The sequence below is a fragment of the Coffea arabica genome, chromosome 8e (genome assembly GCF_036785885.1).
Source record: "Coffea arabica cultivar ET-39 chromosome 8e, Coffea Arabica ET-39 HiFi, whole genome shotgun sequence".
Classification (NCBI taxonomy): Eukaryota; Viridiplantae; Streptophyta; class Magnoliopsida; order Gentianales; family Rubiaceae; genus Coffea; species Coffea arabica.
In genome coordinates, this window is record NC_092324.1 from 5870559 (window position 1) to 5893815 (window position 23257).

The 23257-nt window shown below is 37.6% G+C and overlaps 1 protein-coding gene and 2 non-coding genes across 3 annotated transcripts; 1 reads left to right on the forward strand and 2 right to left on the reverse strand.

Moving 5' to 3' along the window:
• Positions 1-3881: 3881 nt before the first annotated feature.
• Positions 3882-6023, reverse strand: LOC113703207 (uncharacterized). The gene is made up of 2 exons (XM_027224497.2): positions 5120-6023; positions 3882-4956 (listed from the first exon to the last, which is right to left on the reverse strand). The coding sequence occupies exons 1-2, from the start codon at positions 5896-5898 to the stop codon at positions 3882-3884; spliced, it is 1854 nt and encodes a 617-aa protein (XP_027080298.1). The 5' UTR covers positions 5899-6023.
• A 10008-nt stretch (positions 6024-16031) lies between these two features.
• LOC113705102 (small nucleolar RNA R71) lies at positions 16032-16138 on the forward strand. Its single transcript, XR_003451750.1, has one exon. It is a non-coding gene; the product is annotated as a small nucleolar RNA R71 (small nucleolar RNA).
• Positions 16139-21780: 5642 nt separating this feature from the next.
• Positions 21781-21887, reverse strand: LOC113705100 (small nucleolar RNA R71). The gene has a single exon (XR_003451748.1). It is a non-coding gene; the product is annotated as a small nucleolar RNA R71 (small nucleolar RNA).
• Positions 21888-23257: the final 1370 nt, after the last annotated feature.

Below are 23257 nucleotides of genomic sequence, written 5' to 3' on the forward strand. Positions count from 1 at the left end.
TCCTTCTGCTAATGCTTTGTGTGTTCATGGTTCACCAACATAATCTCCCACACTTTATGTACATGAAATCTTTTATGAGTAAAATTTCAAATTTTACATTCTTTTCTTGAGAGTTTCTTTGGTGTGTCAAAAATATACTTTGGTGCCAAGGAGTTTTTGCAGAAGAGGTCCAAAAATTGGTCCTGGAGGCTAGGGGGAGCGCCCCATTCATTGGGGGTACGCTAGAGGATGCCTCTGTCTCCCGCTGCTGCCCGGGGGCATTTTTCCTGTGCCTCACACCAGGGCGCGCACTTCTGACTAGGAATAGGAGTAAAGTAAATATTGCTGTTTGATAAAAAAAAAAATCAACATAACTTATTGGCTGAGCATTTAGATGAGAAAAAAAAAAATCAACATAACTTATTGGCTGAGCATTTAGATGAGAAAAAAAAAAATCAACATAACTTATTGGCTGAACATAAAAAATCTTTTACATGAGCATTTAGATCGTTGTGGGGATAACAGATGCCCCTGGTGTCCTCATCAAAAGCAAAAAGGAGTTCTCGAGGACATGATTCAAAAATCATAAAATTTTGATCTAGCTTGCTGCCCAATTTCGCTAAGACATCTGCACATCTGTTGGCCTCACGGTAGACATGCCTGAGTTTAACATGCTGGAGCTGCGAAAGCAGGCATCTGCAGTCCATGATAATTGGATGGAAAAGATGATCAGGATTCACAGTAGAATTAAGGAGAGAAATCATATCAGCACAATCAACTTCAACTTCTAAGCAGGGGATTTTTAGCGCAATAGCCAGTTGGAGTCCATCTCTAACTCCCCATAGTTCAGCTAGGATGTTAGACGCGATGCCTAAGTTTCTGCTGTAACCCTTAATCCAACAGCCAGAGGAGTCACGAAAGATCCCCCCAGCACCTGCAATCCCGGGATTATTAAGGGCAGAGCCGTCAGAGTTGAGTTTAATCCATCCACAAGGTGGAGGAATCCATCTTACTAGCACTTGGGATTTCTTATAGGGAAAGGACTGAGATTGTGGGCCTAGAGTCGTGAATTCGACAGCCAGGTCTATACACCACTTCACTGGATTTGAGACTAATTTGTGAGGTTCAAAAATTTTTTTGTTGCGAGTATTCCAAATAACCCAAAGAGCAAAAGTGCATAAGACTCCCCAAGGAATAGAGAGAAAAGGGGATGGGGAAGGGTCAGTGCAGATTTTTTTGAGCCAGCCTATGAAAGGGAGATGGTTTATATTGTGGAGCCATGGTGGTTTAAGACCTGTCCAGAAGTGCACTGCTGAATTGCACTTCCTAAGGGTATGGTCTGTGTCGTCACAGTGCAAGGAGCAAAGTTGACAGGTGTTGTCCGGAAGAATATTCCTTTGATGGAGAAGTTGTCTGGTGGCTAGTCTATTGTGATTCACTAACCAGATGAAGAACCTAATTTATATTAAGCCGTTTTCACCAAAAAAAAAAAAAAAAAAATTTAGATCGTTGTCAGCTTATTGGCTGGCGGAAAATCAACATAACTTCCCAATGCATCAGAAAAGGAAGTGGACACTTACTGGAGTGTTTTTTGGCAGGTTACTTTATCTCAGAACTTTCTTGCAGCTGACATTTAAATGTCAAGAAATTGAGGCTGGACATCATGTTGTTACGGTGCATCTTTCCAATGCTTAGATGTTGATAGCTCTGCGGTTACCTTTTCTTGAGGCTAATTTTTGTTTGGTGCATATTTTGTTGAAACGATAGAGAAAGATTAAGCCTTGGGGTGGCTTGTTCGGGCAATTTATTCATAGTTTTGTTCTGGTGATGCGACATTTTGCTAGAAAACCCGAAGAATACTTCTACCAGAGTACTTTTTTAAGTTTTTTAAATGAGATTCTTTGGCTTCATTTAATTCTACAATTGCTTCAAATTCGTTGGCATGACATCTTCTGTAATCTGCTTGGGCTTGAAAAAATTGAAAAATTTATTTCTTTTGAGTTGCTAACATAAATTAACATTCTATCAGTTAAAATTCACTGATGTGGTGCACAGATGTTAGAGGTCTTAGATTGGAGTGCCACTGAATGTGAGTATGTCATATTTATATGTTATTTTTGAATTATTAGATGTAACTATTGCTATTAGGGGTGCAAATGAATGAGCCAATTCGAGCTCAAGTTGTGGATTACTTGAACTTCATCTAAAATATTTGAGCTTTCAAATTTAAACTCGACTAGATTTGGTTCAATTGAATTCAACCAAGGTTAAGTAATATAGATTAGTATTTTATATAATTTTAGGCAAGGGTTATAATCAATGATATCCAACATATATAGTGTGACGAGCTTTAAGTATAAATTTCTCCATCCCTCTTCTTGCTCTTGGAGCAAAATCCTTGATGAGCTCTTGAGCCTAGCATATAGAGTTTGAGCTTGAACTTGTTGACATATTCGAGCATTACGAATTTGGCTCATATGTGATCAATGTGAGTTGGAGTTTGAATTTTAATTGCACAACTTGGTGAGTAGTTTGATTGAACTCGATTCTCTTTTAATTGCAATGTTGTTGAGTTATAATTCGCGTATGTGCTGATCCCATCAATGGGTTTAATTATAATCATCTATAAAGAGGAATAAAAATAGTGTGACATGAGAAATATATATTTCCTCATTTTCCTATCAGAGATAAATTAGATAATCATACTCAGTTAAGTAATGGTTGTGATCCATAATTGTTCATTTTTTTTCCTTTTAGATGACGTGTGGCTACAAGCATTATATTGTTGCTTGAAAAAATAATCTTAGGTTTTGTTGGCTAAAATCATTTATGCAAGTGATAAATTACTTGAAACTATCATTAAACAGAATAAGTAATATTTTGTGAAATCACCCAAATCAAATAACATGACTTAATCCTTTTTTTTTTTTTTTTTTTTTTGCTTTGAGATGACATGCGGCTACAAGCATAAACTCAGGTTGTTGGCTAAAATCTTATCAAAGTGATAAGATACTTGAAACTATGATTAGTCGGAATATTCAGTGTAGACAAGTATGAATGAAAAATCTCCAATTGTCTCATACTCTTCCAAAATCTCCAATTTTGGCCTAAGGTAAATGATGCTGCCATTATTCCAATTTTATTTCCCAGCAATTTTTGTAAAGATGACAAAAATTCTCCTTTCAATTTCAAGTCTAAGTTACAAATCAACTAGAGAAGGATAACTTTGACATTAAATAAAAAAAAAACTTTGACATAACAATATAAAATCTGGAAGTTGAACCTCCAGCAACACTCCTCTTTGATGCATTGTTGAAATTTGAAATTTAGCTAGTAGAAATGGCAATGGAGGAATTTGAAAGTGGGGAAGTTGTCTCTCTTTGGGAAAATTTGTAATGTTAATTCCATAATGCAAGTATAGAGATTTGTTTCAAATTAACTTCAATTCTAAGCATGTAAATGCTGTATCTATATTTATCTATATATAAAATGAAAAACGAAGAAACAAAAGGAAAAAGAACAACAATCCTTCAAAGAATAATCAGAAAGTTCTATACCTTATACATATAGTGGAAGTTAATAATTGCATTTTCATGCTTGAAATAACATTTCATTTGAACTTTTTAATCAATTATCTTTACCTTTTATTCTTATTGTATTTTATTAAATATTGAGTGGCTCGGATAGGAAAGAAAGATGGCTAGTGCAATTACCAATTATTGGGGTATTAAAACGAGATCTGTTGCATAAATTATGGAAATAATAGATTAACAAAAGACAACACCAAAAAACTAGTGTGATCTGCAAGTTGACTAATGACTTTATTTGAACATCCAAGTAATTCATAAATATATAAGTGAAAATCAGTTACAAAAACACGAAAGTGTTATTCTTCTTCATCATCAATAAGTCAATTCCTTTTTGAAAGCACAATCTGGGCAGAGATAAAATCTGCAAGATTCGCATTCGAAAGCCGGTTTCCAATCCAACCTCTTGTTGTCGCAGCTCCCACAAAAGGATTTGTATTTTGCTTCGGGAACGTGAGTGAGAGGATGAGAATGATTATTCACATTTAGGGAGCGTCCATATTTCTTACGTCTGAACGTTCCAATTTGGGGAACGCACAGTGGATGCAATGAGTAGTCGCATTCACGGCAGTGATACATCCAACAATTTGGGTTGATTTCTCTTTCACAGAGCACACAGTAGAATTCCTCAGAATGCTCAAAATACGGAGGATATATCAGGAGAAGTGGGTGCTTGTCCCATCTCTGTGTGGTTGTAGGGGGCAGCAGAGCACAGTCATAGCACACATAGAAATGGCAATCCTCACAAGCAAACCGAAAACCACCACTTAGGAAGTCGCATGCTGTGCAATGTATGGGATCTGAACTGTGAAATTGAGTCAAGAGGTGCTTCTTGTGACCATCGTGCTTGACACTACTAGTGATCATGCTAGCACTCGCACACTTGATACAAATGCTTAGTTCACAAGGTTTGCAATTATAACAGGCAGCATTGGTCCACCAATGACATGCCCCGCATATAAAACGACCAACTTCACTCGATTTACAAGTCAAGGAGAATGGGTGCTGGGGATGCTTTGGAATGTGCAATTCAGGGGGAAGCTTAGAACAAGTTAAATGGACAAAGTAACCACACTCGGCACAAGCATAGTATTGAAGATCATCAGATGAGCAAATAGGTTCAATGCACACGTCACATACTAACAATAATGCTTTTGCTTCTTCCTGATCGTCACTAGTAGTACTCTTTATCTCATCTAAGTTTTGTACTTTCTCTGAAAGAACAAGCGGATGCTTCCTGTGCGATATCAGAAATATCTTTTCTGGAATATTCGATTTGTCTGAGTCATTACTGCTACTCATCTCATCTTCCCTGAGAAGAAAACGGGCGATCAATTCCTGAGCCGCGTTACTAGATGGTAGTTTCACCACATTTTGATCTTGTTCTCCTCTAACAACCCATAAGACAAGAAATTCAGAGGATAGAATGCCAAAAAATATTTCATCATGATTATGGTAAAAGGGCAAAAAACTAAATTTTTTTAGGGGAAAAAGGCGCTAAAGAATCAACCATTGCGTTAACAATAGCAAGCAAGACAAAGAAAAGCTCTTACGAGATAGGATATTCATTATCTTCACTTAGCTGCTCTTCATCCTTTTGAGAGATCACAACGCATGTAATGTGGACGAAGTATCTGCAAGGACCGCAATAATAGACCCAATCACGCAGACGTACCTTTTTCCAACAAACAGAGCATTGTTGTGAAAATTTACGGTAGTCAGACGGAAGAGAATAAGCCAGATGGAGTGGGTGATTATGATCCTTGTGCTTCACAGTTGTTGGTCGCAAGGCGCATTTTTTGTGGATCCAAAATGGACAAATAGTGCACAGATATGATGAATCTTCATCAACCTTACCGCAAGCATCACACAAGAAAGAAGCAGGTTTTTCTAGTTGTATAAGACGGTGGTGATGACAATCGAGCTCAATTTCCCGCGGCTCCAAAATTTCCGGCTGATCCAAAATAGCACACGACACATCGAGATCAAATTCGCACAAGGAACAGTGGTAGGTGAAAAACTTCCAATCATCTTGGCCACACGCATCACAGATACAACTACGAGAATAATAAGGTGGCTTCCCAAGGAGGACTAAGTCATGCTGAGAATGCATCGGATGCCTAATTTGTCGAGGAAGCTCCGCACATCTTTTGTGAAGAAAGAAATGACAAGCAAAGCAACAGTACGCTGCAGGATCCAAGATTTGCTCCTGACACCCATAACAGACTACAAACTTTCGATCAATACTACCGTCGTCGTTTTCCTTCCGCAACTCACTCAGGATGAGAGGGTGTTCCTCATGACTGAAATGGTTAAGTTGTTTTTCTTCCATATGTCTAATAACTATTAGGATCTTGTGTCTGGTATGGTTATTGAAAGACTTTGAAATTAGAGGGCAAAATAAGAAGCAGAAAAGAATGATTGGTGGTGAATGTGTCCTACCACATAAAATGACAACTTTTTTATAACCAGAATACACAAGAAACATATGATTCCATACATTCTTTTTGGTTCCTTTTGGTTAATTTACGCTGCCTTTGTTTATTCTTTTCTTTAATTGCTTTTGGCATAATTTCATTCCATTGAAATCATCTCAAGTTAAATTTTAAACATAAAATTGATCATTTTACATTTACCTTGTCAAAATATTTTGTACAAAGATACCAATCGAGCTGGAAAATTTCCCAGCTTTCAGAATTACACTCTAGAATTTGGAAAGTCAACTTAAGTGCCTCAAGCACTATAGTTTGAGTTTTGATCTAAATTATGTCAAAATCACAAATTGAGTATGTGACCAAAAATGAATTTTCGGACAAAATGGTGTATTTTACAGGTGTGATGGTGTATTTATCATTTCAAAAGCGAGGAACTAATGTACAAAAGTTCAAGTTTGCACAATAGATCTTCAAACCGCACCAAAATTTTACTTTGTCCATTGAACCTTTTTTTTTTTCCCCAAAAGTATCATTTTAAAAGTAAGGAACTTAAAAAGGTTAAAAACCTGAAACCGCACCAAAATTTTACTTTGTCAATTTCACCCATTTACTTTCAAATGTTTTTTCTTTTCGGTCATTCCTTTCATTCATCATGTGTAATTAAATGTCCCCTGTACAACATTACCGTGAGTATATTTATGTATTTGAATTTCAGTGGATAAAATGACATAAAAAGAAAATTACACAAAATTCAGTAGCTGAAATAAAACTTTGAAATGATTTGGTGACAGGAAATTTTTTGAAAAAATGTGCTGGCATTGGGCAAGGAGGGATTATGCTCCAAGATGGTGTGCGAATCTAGCTCAATTGTATAATTGCTTCTGTCAAAGATGATACAAGCAAACTGACTAAATGACCAAAAAGTGCATAATTTGAAATTTAATGGATAAATTCACGGGTAAACATATTCATTGGGCGGGCAAAACAAAATTCTGAAATAACTTGGTGTCTACAAATACGATTGAATTGGTTCCTTAGTCTTCACTTAGTCCAAGTTCATATTCAAAGGCAACTTATTATTCTTTACCTAAAGGTAGCAAAATAACAATCCTGAAATAATCAATTTATGTTTGTTGGTACTTTGATTGACTTGATTACAAAAGCAAGGTATGATTCCATGCGTTCCTCTTGTCTCTTTTGGCTATTCTACATTGCCTTTATTTACTCTTTTCTCTACGGTATTCTAGCATTCTAGCCAAACTTCCTTTACTTGTTTAAATTTGTATATTCTCTTTTTGACTTTAGGTTCTTCATGTAACTTGTTGGGAAAAGAGAATATGATTGAAAAAAATTTTATTGGACGAAAAAAAAGTGAGAATTTTTTAAAACAATTAGACTTGCAAGAGTTATAGTGCAAATTGTATAGAATCTATAAGGTACCAAGAAGAAATAGTGAAAGATGATTTTTTATTGCTTGAAAAAAATAAGCTAAATGAATGTGGAGAGCGATATCTAATAAGGCAAATTTGGAGTAGTAGTGTAGTGAAAATCGTGAAATCTTCCACCTCAGGAACTAGGGCTCTTTTTAATTGAGGAATTAAAAATTAGACCAATCAAGAAAACAAGGTTCATATTATGCATTTCATTTCTTACTTGATTTTATTTTTTATGTCTTTGAAAGTTTGTGATGTTAAAAGAAATAATGCATTCGAAATGGGAAAATCATGCCAGTTACATGTAATTACTTTTGTACTTTTTTAGTTCCCTATTCTTAAGATCAAGCATTTTGGTGTATTTTGGACATGTGATGGACCAAATTATTATTTTAAGAGTAAGAGACGTGAAAAGGTACAAAAAAAAAAAAAAGAAAAAGAAAAACGTAGGGACCAAAATGTATCATTTCAAAAGCAAGAGAATAAAGTACAAAGTTCACGTATGTGCTTGAGCTCCGCAACGTGTTTCAAAATTTTACTTTGTCCATTGATTTTTTTTTTTTTTTGTTGAAAATGTCAATTTCTTCCATTGACTTATAACTAATGTTCTTTGTATTGGTCATTCTCTTCATTTATGCTACCTAACTACATGTCACACGTATACCATCATCCAAGGACAAATTTTCTATTTTCTAGAAATCATGGAATATATTTAGAAGTTCAGCGGGTGAAATGACATAAAAACAAAAAGACATAAGGTCCAATTGGTAAAATAAAACTTTGAAATGATTGTTTGATATGGATTTTTTTTGAGATGGTGTGCATCTCATTAGTATTTACTTCTGTTAAAGATGATCGTTTGGATAGAGAATTATTAGCCAAAATTTATTTGTTTATAGCATCATTACAATTTTCAACACACCTTTTTATCTTCCCAATTACCTTTTCATCTCACATACATCACATCGCAAAAAGTGCTATAGTAAAAATATCTCAAATAATTTATAATCCAAACAGAGCTAACTGACAAGCTGATCGAGTTAATAATGCATATTTTGAAACTTAATGGATGAATCGACACAAACAAGTTCAATGGATAAAACAAAATTTTGAAATAATTAGAGACTACAAATACAATTAGTTTTGCTTTCTTAGCCTTCATTTCTTCCAGATTCATACGCGATGGTAGTTTGTTATTCTTTACTTGAAGATAGCAAAATGACAATTTTGAAATAACCAATTTATGTTTGATGCTACTTTCTTTCCTATAGTACCAAGCAACATATGATTTCATTTGTTCTTTTGTCTCTCTTGCCTGATTTGCATTGACTTTATCTAATCTTTTTCTCTATGGTATTCCAAGCATACTTCCTTTATTTGTTTAAAGGGTTAATTTCAAATACCTCCCCTGAGGTTTTTGACAGTTGCAAAAAGCTCCTCTCAAATTCTAAAAATTACACTTACCTCCCCAATTTTCACTATTTAAGTAACATTTTAGGCCCAAAAGGTAATATTTTTTCTCAAAATTCCTATAATGCCCTTAGGTTATAATTCACAACAAAAATGTAAAGGAAAAAAATGGTTTATAGTCTCTATTTCATTTATCTTTATTTGTTATCACTATTACCTACTCATCAATATCTAAATCACCGTTAAATGAACACTTATCTCTATTTTAATATTTCTCTTTTACCTAAAAATTTATGATGTAGGCCATTGTATCAACTATAAATGCTAAATCAGATACCCAAAAACTCACCTACAATCTCATATCAATATTAGATTTTATTTAATACACAACAATATTCATCGATATCCCTAAATTTTAATTCCATGGTTGCCACCTTTTTAATACAAAATAAATTAAATCATCACTACTAATATCAATATCCAATATACTCCATTGGTATAGAGTTCAAAATCAATCAAATTCTCTCTATAGGAATAACGTCAATAATTGTAAATAAAAAATAGAAACACAATGCATTTATAAATATATACCAAGAACACTTTTTTTATGGCAACATATAAAAATAACTTTTATTTAGTTCCTATTCAACTTCCTATATTTAATTTTTTTTATCATTGTCATTATCTTCATCTCCATCTAGTTTCACAATGAAATTAGTACTCAATTTGTTTTTTGACAATTTCAATTTACCAATGCTTATCAAAAATTGGAAACAAAAATGGGGGCAAGGAAACTATTTAATAATAATGAAAAATTGAGAATTAGGAATAGATACCACGATAGGTAAGTATTGGTGGTTTGGTGTGTATGGTAATTTTATTAATGGCAACAGTACACATTTTGTTAATAATATTAAATAAATGAGTTTGAAAGAAAAATAGATATAGAAAGAAGAAGAAAGATAGTTAAATGGGAATGACTATAGTTTGAATTATTGGTTGATAATAGATGAGAGATATTTAATATTTGATAGAGTTTTTAAATGAGTTGACAATTAATGAGGGATATTGTAGTCTTTTTAATCACACCAAGAGAGGTCTCTGTAATTATGTAAACTTCAAGAGAGTCGAATGAAATTGTCAAAAAACTCAGGGGAGATTTCTGAAATTATCCCTTGTTTAAATTTGTTTATTCTCTCTTTAGTTTAGTTTCTTCATGTGAATGGCAGGAAAAGAGAATTTGATTGGAGAAATTTTTATCGGATGAGAAAAAGTGATAATTATTGTAAATAATTAGACTTTTAAGGGTTATTGTACAAATAGTGCAGAATGTACAAGGTGTCAAGAAGAAGTAGTGAAAGAATACTTTTTTAACTGCTTGAATAAAATAAAGGTGAAGGAATATGGAGTGATATCTAACAAGGACAAATCTAAGCATAAGAACTGAGAATTGTGAAAAATAAAAGTGAGAATCGTGAACTCTCACGTCAGGCTCTTGGGGTCCCTTTAATGGAAGGAACTAAATTTACTACTCAAAAGACAAGCAGTTTGTGATGTTAAAAGAAATCATGCATTTGAAATAGGAAAATCGGGCAAGTTAAATTTAACTAGTTTTACACTAGTCGAGTCCTCCCCTCACTACTAAGGTCATGCACCTTGGTTCCTCGTGTTTGACATTTTTTTTGCCCCTTTTTTTCGGTGTTTTGCATTCTTCCACAAATAATATAAGTTCGATCTCTCACATATCATCATTTTCAAACTTATTTTCAACCAAATTTCGACTTGAAATGACTAAAAGAAATACGCCAACATATTGTGATTATATGCATAAAATAGTATAATAGCTAGTCACAAAACTTACTATTAGTGCAATTTAAAGACAAAATTATGGGTGAAACTACCTTAGCTTGCATGCTATCGATTCAGAAAAATTAACTATAAAATCTAAAACAATTTATAATGCTCCTAAATTACACCCAAGGTATGTTAACAGAAGAAATATTTTTTTAATATTAATGAGAAAAAAATCTTTTAAATATGTTGAGACCAGGAATTACCTAAATTGGTTTAGACAAAATAATGAAAGCACTCAAAAACTCTAAAATAATTTACAATGCTCCAAAATTTCACCACAAATGTGTTAATAGCAAACAAAGAAATCTAGTTTGGGACAATTCCTGCCCACGTTAATAGCAAACAAAGCAATCTGGTTTGGAACAGCTTGTACCATGTTAAGAATACATTCCTCTACCATTCACAGTGCAGCTAACATCTTCCCTTTAGCATTTGCCAGGAAATTATGCCATACAAATCCTGCGATGTGGGTAAAGAGCTGGCCAATCATGACACCGGGAGAGCTAGTTTGGGACAGTCCTTGATAATGTACTTCTGCAGAGGTGGCAATCTGGCACCAATGCCGACCAGCATTGGTAAACCCCAAAGATGAACTGTATGTAAGCTTTGCAGTATGAAATTTTCAGATGTCATGCCAACAAATATAGCTTCCAAGTTGTCACAGAATCTGACCTTGAGCACCTCCAGGTGACAGGTGCCAAACCTGTGCAATAATAATTACTAAAAGGTCCTAATTACCACCTCAATTAAATAATTATAAAACAAATCCAAGTACTGGAGCAGAGACTCTAGGTGTGCAATGGGTTACTTGATTCACCCTGTTTCCGAAGAGTTTGCTTGATCCGATATACCAGATTTGTCTATAAAAATATTAATTTTGCGTACAATGGCAAGTAGGGTCGATTCCACAGGGAGCGGGTAGGAAATTATTTCTTTCCAAATCAATAGAATGGGGGGATTTTTAATGGGAGGTAAATGAAAAATAACAATAACAATAAAGCAAACTAAATTCAAAACCAACTCACAAAGCATAATTCACTAAAAATAGCAATTAATAAAATTCTACCCAAAGATTCAACTGCTCAGGCACGGTCCAATTAAATGATCATCGATGCAAAGATATTTCACCCATTCATCACTAGGTTGGTTATAGTTATCAATAAACTCTGACAACCAGTTCTTCCTTACCTTTTCGACAGTCAAGGTACAACCATTGATTGCTTCCCTAACCAGATAACAACCCTAGGTACGACCGTAGGAATTTAATTACCCAATTGCATTCAAGCTAGAAGAACCCAACCCTAACCAATAAACATGCTAAGAGGGTTTATTTAAGCTAGATCTTGCGTTTCCCCATCATAAAACCAATTATGGTGGTTGCCACGAGGTGTTAACTAAATGAACGATTACGGATTCTATTTAATTAACGTGGCAGTAGACTATTAAATTAAATCAAATACCCGGCCGTTGATATTCAATTAATAAAAAACCCATGAACAATTAATTCAGGAAACGCACGAATAGCAATAAATTGGGAGAAATAATGAAGATTCGATTAGATCTCACAGATATTATGGACCGCGCCTTCGCGTCAACCTTTGGGTAGAGGAGAAAATTAGCCGCTCCTTATCGTGTCAATCCCGCGTGGTTTATTTGAGTTCATTCAATTATTTGCTGAAGAATTGGGGTCGCAATCGCAAAGCAGAAAACCAACGCGAATTGTCTCAAGCAAGAGTAACAACCCAGGAGTCAAAGCCGTACAAGACAAAAGCTAAAGGAACGAAATACGCCTAACCGAAAAGCAAAAGAAAACTCAAAGCTAATCTAATTGCGGCAGACGGAGAACAAAAGAGAAAAAGAGCGTCTGACAGACCTGGGAAAAGAAAACTAAAGCTAAGGTATTGATGCCTCTGAATCTCCCTTTTTATTCTTTATATAGCCGCCGTCAGGAGCTTCTCAAACGTGACCCAATTGATTGAAAACAAAAGCAAAGCTAGCCTTTTGGAGTTTTTATCCCATGCTTCTCGCGGTTCACGTGGACCGGAGTCCGGCTTTCAGTAATGTCTACCTTTTAAGGCGTGGCCACGCCCTGAAATGAGAAGTCTTCTGGAAATTCACCTCAAGATATCATTTTTAATGCTAACCACCTACAATTCACACAAATATCAAATATGAGTGAAATTCCCTTTCTTAGCACCATGAATAGCCAAAATTAGAACAAGATGACAATGCAAAATGTGCCAAATAACTGCTCTATCAAATCCCCCCACACCTAGACAATGCTTGCCCTCAAGCAATTCGGAGCTCAGAAATGCAACCGAAAGAGCAAAGGTCATGCAATAAGCTATACTAACACAAGCACCTTTGATCCCTGACAGTGTCGCCAAAATGAGAACACACCGGACAGGTTGTAATTCAAAGAAAATATATGAATACTAGGAACGCTCAAATCAACATCACAGAATGGCATTACCATAGGCTTGCACATTTATCATATCTCCACCACTCAAAAGTGAACTAAATACACAAATCAAAGGGACTTTCATAAGGTTGTAATGGGGTTTAGGTAAAAGGCGGGATAAGAAGGTAAAAATAGGGTGTAGTGTGTCAAGAGAATGTCCGATATCCACCATATAACCACAACGTTTCATCAGAGAAATTTCACGAGCAAGGCATTTTCATTTGCCATTTCCACTGTGCAAGTGTCGAAACTCTTCCCCTTTTCTCTCCTTTTTTTTTTGTGTTTCTCTTTTTTTTTTGTTTTAAAAGCAAAGCAAAAGGAGATAATAATGGAAGCCATCCCCCCACACCTAATACCTACATTGTCCTCAATGTAGAAAAGATGAATGAAGTATAAGGAGAAAAGGAGAGAAACTTCCCTGACCACCGAGAGGGTGCAGTGAGACACTAAGGCGGAGGAGGGTGAGGTGGCTGGAATCCAATGTGAGCAAAGAAAGCTGTCTGATAAGAGAGATAGTGACGGTGGGGCGGGCAGCGACGTGCGATGAATGGCGCAAGGAGGAGAGAGAGAGAGTTTCTAGCAACGGTAGACAAAGGGGAAACCTTGGACTAAGACAAAATAAAGAAAATTGAAAAGTAGAAGCTGAAACAATGGAAATTGATAAGACCATACAAGACAAGAAAAGAGAAAAGTAGAAAGTGGGATTAGAGATGATCCTGGTCAATCTTTGACTGTCGTTGGCGCAAAGGCAGGAAGGCGTGGGCACGCCTTGGAAGCTATAGTCTTCTGACCGTCAATTCCAAAACTTCATTCCTTAGACATGACCACCTAGCGTAGGCATGTCTAACTGCCAGCTTCCTGTCACAAAACAACAATCCACTAAATGACACTAACATTTAACAAAAATTTCAAAAACATAAGAAAACTAAAAACAAAAGAAGCCTTGGGTTGCCTCCCAAGTAGCGCCTTTCTTTAATGTCTTTGGCTAGACATAACACCACTCTTTAGTTTGGATGTAATTGAATCTTTCTTGTAATTGGCGGCCCTCCTCCGGGATTCATGTGGCCATTGAGTGCAACCTTTTTCCTAAATTTTCTCTCCATTTTCACATCATGAATTGCTTTCATCCTATAGGACTTGTTCGCAGCAATCTTGAATTTACCCCTACAAGCAAACTTAGAAAATTCTTGCACAGAGGGATCAGTGGTATACATAGCAAACACAGAATGAGAGTTAACAGGATGTTTCATTATATCAAAAATATTAAAATGGACTATTTCTCCATCAAATTCCATCGTGAGAGTACCCTTACTAACATCAATTTTAGTCTGGGCAGTACTCAAAAATGGTCTTCCTAATATAATGGGTGATGGATTTGAGGCACTTCTATCATCCATGTAAAGCACATAAAAATTAGCAGGAAAAATTAATCCATCTACTTGCACTAAAACATCCTCAACTATCCCATCCGGATAAGCACATGTATGATCAGCCAATTGAATTATTATCCCCGTTTCTTTTAAAGGTCATAAATTTAGGGAATCATAGATTGATTTAGGCATCACATTAATAGAAACCCCTAAATCTATCATGGCATTTTTGATATTAGAATGGCCAATCTTACAGGGGATAGTAAACATACCTGGATCTCCGCATTTGGGTGGGAGTTTCCTTTGAAGTACAGCTGATACATTCTCTCCTACCATCACTCTTTCATCACCCCTTAACTTTCTTTTGTTAACGCACAAGTTTTTCAAGAACTTTGGGTACTTGGGTATCTGCTTGATCGCGTCCAATAGGGGGATGTTTACTTGAATTTTGCGGAAGACATCCAGGATTTCTTTTTTCTTTTCTGCCCTCTTTGTCTTTTCCAACCTGCAAGGAAAAGGAGCTAGATTAGATTTAATAGGGATCGAAGGAATAGATGTTACCTGAGACTCTTCGCGAATGCGCCCTTCCTCTTCAATTCCCTTTTTCTATCTGCTCCTCACTTTTGCTTTTCGAAATCGTCAACTTAGATCCCTCCACCTCCTTGCAACTCCTTAATGTCATGGCACTTACATTTCTGGGGTTTACCTCAGGTTGCGATGGCAATTTCCCATAAGCGTGGGACTCTAGGCGATTAATGGCAGTTGCCATTTGACTCATGCGAGTCTCCATATCTTTCATGCCTGCTTTGGTGTCCTGTTGAAACTGAGTAGTGCTCGCGACCAAGGACCTAGTCTCTTGCTGGAGTTGAGCAGTGGTCGTGACTAGGGTTCTAGTCTCTTGCTGGAGTTGAGTGGTAGTCGTGGCCAAACTCTTGATAATTTCCTCCAAAGAACTTCTTGAATTGGAGAACGAGGGTTGGGACTTTTGTTGCCAAGGTTGCTGAAATCCTGGTGGACGATTGGGGAATGCATTTTGTGGCCTATTACCATAGCTGAAATTGGGCTGATCTCTCCAACCAGGGTTGTACGTGTTGGAGTATGGGTCGTACGGTCTTTGAGGCGCGGGCACGCCTCTAGCCATGTTCACTTGTTCAGCCCCATTCTCTTGCAACATAGGGCATGAGTCAGTGGGGTGGCCCACATTTGTGCACATTCCACAGGCCTTTGCTTGATGCATGTTTCCCACGGCTAATTGTCGTACAAAAGATGTCAGCTCCGACATCTGCTGCTGAATGGACGACGTCTCTACCTCGTTGACCCTACGGGTAGGGTTGCTCTCACGGAAGCCAAACTGTTGAGAATTTTCTGCCATCGACTCAATGAGTAGCCATGCTTCCCTTGGTGTTTTGTTCGCTAATGCTCCCCCATTTCCTGCATCAATGATACTCCTGTCAGACGTCTGTAGTCCCTCATAGAAGTATTGGATCAATAGTTGTTCACTAATTTGATGCTGCGGGCATCTAGTGTACAACTTATTGAACCTCTCCTAATAGTCATATAGGGATTCTCCAGGGTATTGCTTAATGCTGCAAATCTCCTTTCTCAGGCTAGCAGCTCGAGATGCAGGGAAGAATTTTTCCAAAAATTTCTTTTTCAACTGTGCCCATGTGGTAATACTACCTGTTGGTAGGTAGTACAACCAATCCTTTGCTGCATCCTTAAGGGAGAAAGGAAAGGCTCTCAGTCTAATTTGCTCTTCAGTGACCCCAAGAGATTTCATACTAGAGCAAACCACCTCGAACTCCTTAACGTGTTTGTGGGGTTCTTCGTCAGAAAGACCATGGAAAGAAGGTAAGAGGTGAATCAGCCCCGACTTCAGTTCGAAAGCAGTATTCTCAGCCAGAGTGGGGAATGTGATGCATAAGGGCTGGTGAGTCAGCTCCGGGGCAGCCAGCTCCCTTAATGTTTGGGTGTTGGCCATACTTACTTCGTCTTCTACCGACTCGTTTGCAATAAATAAGGGCTCTTCTTTTCGCCTCTTGGTCTCTTGCCTCCGCCTACGCGCTGCCTTCTCAACCTCAGGATCGTATACTAATTCACCTGTGCGAGAAGAACGGGGCATAAACTAGCAAAAATACCAAGAAAAATAGAATAAAATAAAAACTGAATTTGAAAAGAAACAAATAATCCAAACGCCAACTCCCCGGCAACGGCGCCAAAAATTGACAGGTGGCGAATCTGTGCAATAATAATTACTAAAAGGTCCTAATTACCACCTCAATTAAATAATTATAAAACAAATCCAAGTACTGGAGCAGAGACTCTAGGTGTGCAATGGGTTACTTGATTCACCCTGTTTCCGAAGAGTTTGCTTGATCCGATATACCAGATTTGTCTATAAAAATATTAATTTTGCGTACAATGGCAAGTAGGGTCGATTCCACAGGGAGCGGGTAGGAAATTATTTCTTTCCAAATCAATAGAATGGGGGGATTTTTAATGGGAGGTAAATGAAAAATAACAATAACAATAAAGCAAACTAAATTCAAAACCAACTCACAAAGCACAATTCACTAAAAATAGCAATTAATAAAATTCTACCCAAAGATTCAACTGCTCAGGCACGGTTCAATTAAATGATCATCGATGCAAAGATATTTCACCCATTCATCACTAGGTTGGTTATAGTTATCAATAAGCTCTGACAACCAGTTCTTCCTTACCTTTTCGACAGTCAAGGTACGGCCATTGATTGCTTCCCTAACCAGATAACAACCCTAGGTACGACAGTAGGAATTTAATTACCCAATTGCATTAAAGCTAGAAGAACCCAACCCTAACCAATAAACACGCTAAGAGGGTTTATTTAAGTTAGATCTTGCGTTTTCCCATCATAAAACCAATTATGGTGGTTGCCACGAGGTGTTAACTAAATGAACAATTACGGATTCTATTTAATTAACGTGACAGTAGACTATTAAATTAAATCAAATACCCGGCCGTTGATATTCAATTAATAAAATACCCATGAACAATTAATTCAGGAAACGCACGAATAGCAATAAATTGGGAGAAATAATGAAGATTCGATTAGATCTCACAGATATTATGGACCGCGTCTTCGCGTCAACCTTTGGGTAGAGGAGAAAATTAGCCGTTCCTCATCGTGTCAATCCCGCGTGGTTTAATTGAGTTCATTCAATTATTTGCTGAAGAATTGGGGTCGCAATCGCAAAGCAGAAAACCAACGCGAATTGTCTCAAACAAGAGTAACAACCCAGGAGTCAAAGCCGTACAAGACAAAAGCTAAAGGAACGAAATACGCCTGACCGAAAAGCAAAAGAAAACTCAAAGCTAATCTAATTGCGGCTGACGGAGAACAAAAGAGAAAAAGTGCGTCTGACAGACCTGGGAAAAGAAAACTAAAGCTAAGGTATTGATGCCTCTGAATCTCCCTTTTTATTCTTTATATAGCCGCCGTCAGGAGCTTCTCAAACGTGACCCAATTGATTGAAAACAAAAGCAAAGCTAGCATTTTGGAGTTTTTATCCCATGCTTCTCGCGGTTCACGTGGACCGGAGTCCGGCTTTCGATAATGTCTACCTTTGAAGGCGTGACCACGCCCTGAAATGAGAAGTATTCTGGAAATTCACCTCAAGATATCATTTTTAATACTAACCACCTACAATTCACACAAATATCAAATATGAGTGAAATTTCCTTTCTTAGCACCATGAATAGCCAAAATTAGAACAAGATGACAATGCAAAATGTGCCAAATAACTGCTCTATCACCAGGTTTTCTGGCATATCCGTTAGAGAACTAACATGTAAAAGCACAGAACAATCTCCAATTTCTAAAGATCTCAACAAGGGTGATTCAATCCCAATTCTTGTCAGCTTTGGTAATCCCCACAGGTGAACTTCAGCTAGATGAGGCAATTTATGCTCTTCTACATCATCTCCAAACAAAGCCACCAAATTCTCACAAAATCTGACATGAAGAATTTCAAGCATCTGCAGCAGGTGGGATGAAAAGAAAACACTCGACAGCTTTGGGCAACAATCTAGATACAAGCACTTCAGATTCTGAAAGCTCCCCAACTGCAGGTTTTCACTATATATGCTCCTTAAACTTGATGCATTTGAAATCCATAAAATCTCAAGTTCTATCCCCCGTTCGCTACTGTCTACTAAGTCATTTGTCTCTATAACGAACTCCATATTTTCACATCCCTCAATCCAACAACCTTTCAACGTCTTGATGTTGCCAGCACCTAAATCAGAAAATGATTTGAAAAACAAACTATCAAACAAGAATATATACTCAGCATTATGAAGTACAGCCTCAATGCACTCGGAAAAAGCACTCAGATGATGAATCTCCACTAACCGCCCTTGAGATTTAGAGCAATGCCTAGTTAATAGATAGACATCTCTAAAAACCAATTCATCCTTGTGGAAGAGCATGTCCCCTACACCATTTGCCACTTCAGAAGGATGAACAAAGAGATGGAAATGATTTGAGGTTGAGTCCAATACAGAAGGATTGCTGTCCAGAAATTCAAGAAATAGTGAACCGTTATAAGAAAGTAAAACTCTGCTAGTGTTTGGTACCGTTCGATCCACAATAGAGAAGGACCAATGCGACGCACTAGGCTTTTGCATCCAGCTAGTTACCTCATTAGTGTCAGCTGCTTGGATGTCTTCCTTCATACTGGGTAAAGCAAGATGTTGCAGCTGTGTCAATCTCGGGATTCCACAAGGGAGATTTTCAACTCCAGACATGTCAAGCAGCTTGTGGTTTTTAAAGTTTTCCAATTTTGAACAGTCTCTGAGCAACAGTGATAGGTTGCAATTTATTCATTTACTTTATTATTAATTTCCCCTATTACCTTATTTGATATGGATTAATTGCTGGATTCTACTCATTTTTCTTAATTTGCACTTCTTTTAGGGAGTAGATCAAAACTACCACAATTACTGCTATTTTGACAGTCATCGGGAACAAAATAAAATAGAAGGCTTGCAAGGGCATTTTTGAAAAAAATGGACACAAGCCCTTTTCGGTCATTTGACCGATGTCTTGTTTTCCCTGGGAGCCGCCGCACAGTGCAAAAGGGAGACCATCAGATACAAAAGGGGGGATTGCAGCGGATGAGGGCGGCGGTCACTTTTTGAGCTTTTCGTCCTGTAGTTTAGGCCCACTTTTTGACTTTTCTTCTTAGCCTTTTGTAGGCATTCTCCACGGTTGTGAGAAGAACAATGAGGAGTACTAGCTTAACATTTCATTAACTCTTTCCTTTAGAATTCCTTTGGCTTGCTCTCACGCATGTCAGGAGATTGGAGGCTTTCTTCTTTGACTTTTTCACCTTGTACCTTTTGAGTGGCTTCGCTCTACGGATGCTAGGAACAATAAAGAGATTCAATTGTTACCTGTGATTTTCATTTACTTTCTAATTGTTCGACGAATTGCGGCTTCCTAAAATGCAGACAATGGCAGTGACTTTTGCTAAAATTTCCAGTGGACTTAGTTCACCAAACATGAACTAATTTCTCCAATCTAGTCAGGAAACAACGGAGGCTTTGGTTCGCCTAGAAAATTGTGAGATCGATTTAATTTAATCTTTTCCTTTTATTTATTGGTATTCGCATATTCCTTGATTGCTATGCTTATGGTTATTTGATTAATTGATTGTCTTGGATCCGGATAATTAGTTAATTTGGTAATCTATTGTCAACTAGGGCAATTAAACCCGTAATTATTTAATTGTCCTGAAATAGTGACAACTGGCATGATTAGATTTGTGTATGGGGGATACGCGGGCTAATCTGAAATAACCCTAGTAGTGTGTTATTTGGTTAGAATAGGGCTCCTCTAATACGTAAGGCAATTGGGAAATTAAATCTTACGGGCGTACCTAGGATTATTTTCCTAATTAGAGCAGTGATTAACGGGCGTACCTTGATCACCGACACAGTAAGGAGGGGTTGACTGTCATTGCTTGTTTGACAGTTATTATCTATTTATCAGTAAATAATTGGAATTGCCTTTGCATCGATGATCAATTAGGTGAACCATTGCTGAAGTTACTTCTTGGCTAGATCTTTGATTAATATTACCTTGATTTTAGTGAATTGCCATTTGACTTTTAGTTGCCTACTTTATTTTATTTTTAATTGTTTCCTTGTCTTAATTGATTTAGGCCTTTAATTATTGTTATTCTAAGTTCAGTGAATTGTGGTTTAATTTCTAGTTAGTTATTTATTTTTATTTCCTTATTTGAATTTATCTGATTGTCGTCGTTCCTACAAAATCACCCCTTGTGTTACCTTGGATTTCTTAAGAGACAAATATACCCAGTCCCTGAGGATACGACCCTACTTGCCCTGTCTACAAATTCATAATTATTTGTGAAAAAATAACCATCCCATTCGGGTATATCGGATCAATCAAACTCTTCGGGAATAGGGTGAATCAAGTAACCCATTGCACACCTAGAGTCCCTGCTCCAGTACTTGAAATTGGGTTTTGGTCATTTTAACTGGCAATTAGGTTTAATTTTATTATTGTGCAGACTTCGACACCCTGTCAATTTTTGGCACCGTTGCCGGGGACTGGCGTTATTATTTGTTTCTTTTTAAATTCATTTTTGATCTAACTTTCTGATGCTTTTCAAGTGTATGCCTCGTTTTTCTCGTACAGGTGAATTAATTTTCGATCCAGAGGTAGAGAAGACTGCGCGTAGGACAAGAAAAGAGACCAGATAGCTCCGAGAGGAGCACTCCAGTGCTACATCTCAGAGACCTGAGCCAGAAGTTGAACCACCAGATTCGTTTGGAGACACTTCGAATGACTCTGACCAGGAGGAAGGAACTATGGCTAATGCACGAACATTAAGGGAGTTGGCTGCTCCTGATTTAAATCAGCAGCCTTTATGCATTACCTTTCCCACCTTGAATGATAACACTCCATTTGAACTAAAATCTGGACTGATTCATCTTTTACCCTCTTTTCATGGTTTACCAGGTGAAGAGCTTTATAAGCATCTGCAGGAGTTTGATGTCGTGTGCAACAGTATGAAGCCCCCGGGCGTTACAGAAGAGCAAATAAAAATGAGGGCATTCCCCTTTTCCTTGAAGGACTCTGCAAAGGACTGGTTATACTACCTACCACCAGGTAGCATCACCACGTGGGACCAGTTGAAGAAAAAATTTTTAGATAAATATTTTCCTGCGTCCAGGGCTGAAAGTCTAAGGAAAGAAATTTGCGGGATCAAGCAGCACCTAAGAGAGTCACTATATGAGTATTGGGAGCGGTTTAAGAAGTTGTGCAGCAAGTGCCCCCATCACTAAATAAGTGAGCAGTTGCTCATACAGTATTTTTATGAGGGGCTTCTTTTCAGAGACAGGAGCATAATTGATGCTGCAAGTGGAGGGGCACTGGTGAACAAAATCCCTCGGGAAGCAAGAGAGCTAATAGAAGGGATGACAGAGAATTCACAACAGTTCGGTACGAGGGAGGATGTCCCAGTACGCAAAGTGAATGAGGTTGAGACATCCTCTATCCAGCAGCAGCTAACTGAGTTGACCTCGTTTGTTAGGCAACTGGCTGTGGAAAATGCATCACAAGCCAAGGTATGTGGGGTTTGCACTGGTATGGGTCACTCTGCAGACATGTACCCAATGATTCATGAAGAAACTGCAGAACAGGTGAACATGGCTGGTCACGGGCCCGCGCCAAGAAGGCCCTATGACCCGTACTCGAATACGTACAATCCCGGCTGGAAGGACCACCTGAATTTCAGTTATGGAGGAAATAGACAGCCCAACTTTGCACCAAACAGGCAGTCTAACTTCGTGCCAAATAAGCAACCAGGGTACCAGCAGCAATACCAATCCCGACCACCTCCGCCCCCAAGCTCTGGTCCATCTTTGGAGGAGATGATGAAACAAATGATGGCAACCATTACGCAGAATCAGCAAAGGACGGACTCCGAAATGCAGGACATAAGAAATCAGATGAGTCAAATGGCCACAACAATCAACCGTTTGGATTCCCAAAACCAAGGTAAATTGCCATCTCAGCCTGAATTAAATTCGAAGAACGTGAGCGCAATGACCCTAAGGAGCGGGAAGGAAATTCAAGGGCTTGAACCTGTGATCCCTAAGGATAAGGATGAGGAAAAGATCGAAAATGAGCTTGAGAGGGAGGACAGCAATGGTGCAGGTCCAAAGGTACTTCCAGACCCAGTAATTACAGTTAAAACTAACCCGCCTCTTTTTCCTAACAGGTTGGAAAAATCAAAAAAGCAGGATAAGGAGAAGGAGATCTTGGAAGTGTTTCGTAAGGTAGAGATAAATATCCCCCTCTTAGACGCAATCAAGCAAGTACCAAAATATGCGAAGTTCCTAAGAGACTTGTGTGTCAATCGAACGCGGTTGAGGGGAGATGAAAGGGTCATTGTTGGGGAGAATGTGTCAGCGGTCCTGCAGAGAAAACTTCCACCAAAGTGCGGAGACTCATGTATGTTTACTATCCCCTGTAGGATAGGCAACACTGTGATTAGAAGGGCCATGTTGGATCTAAGAGTATCAATTAATGTCATGCCTAAATCTATCTATGTTTCTCTAAAACTAGATCCATTAAAAGAAACTGAAATAATTATTCAATTAGCTGACCGAACCAATGCATATCCTGATGGGTTGTTTGAAGATGTGTTGGTAA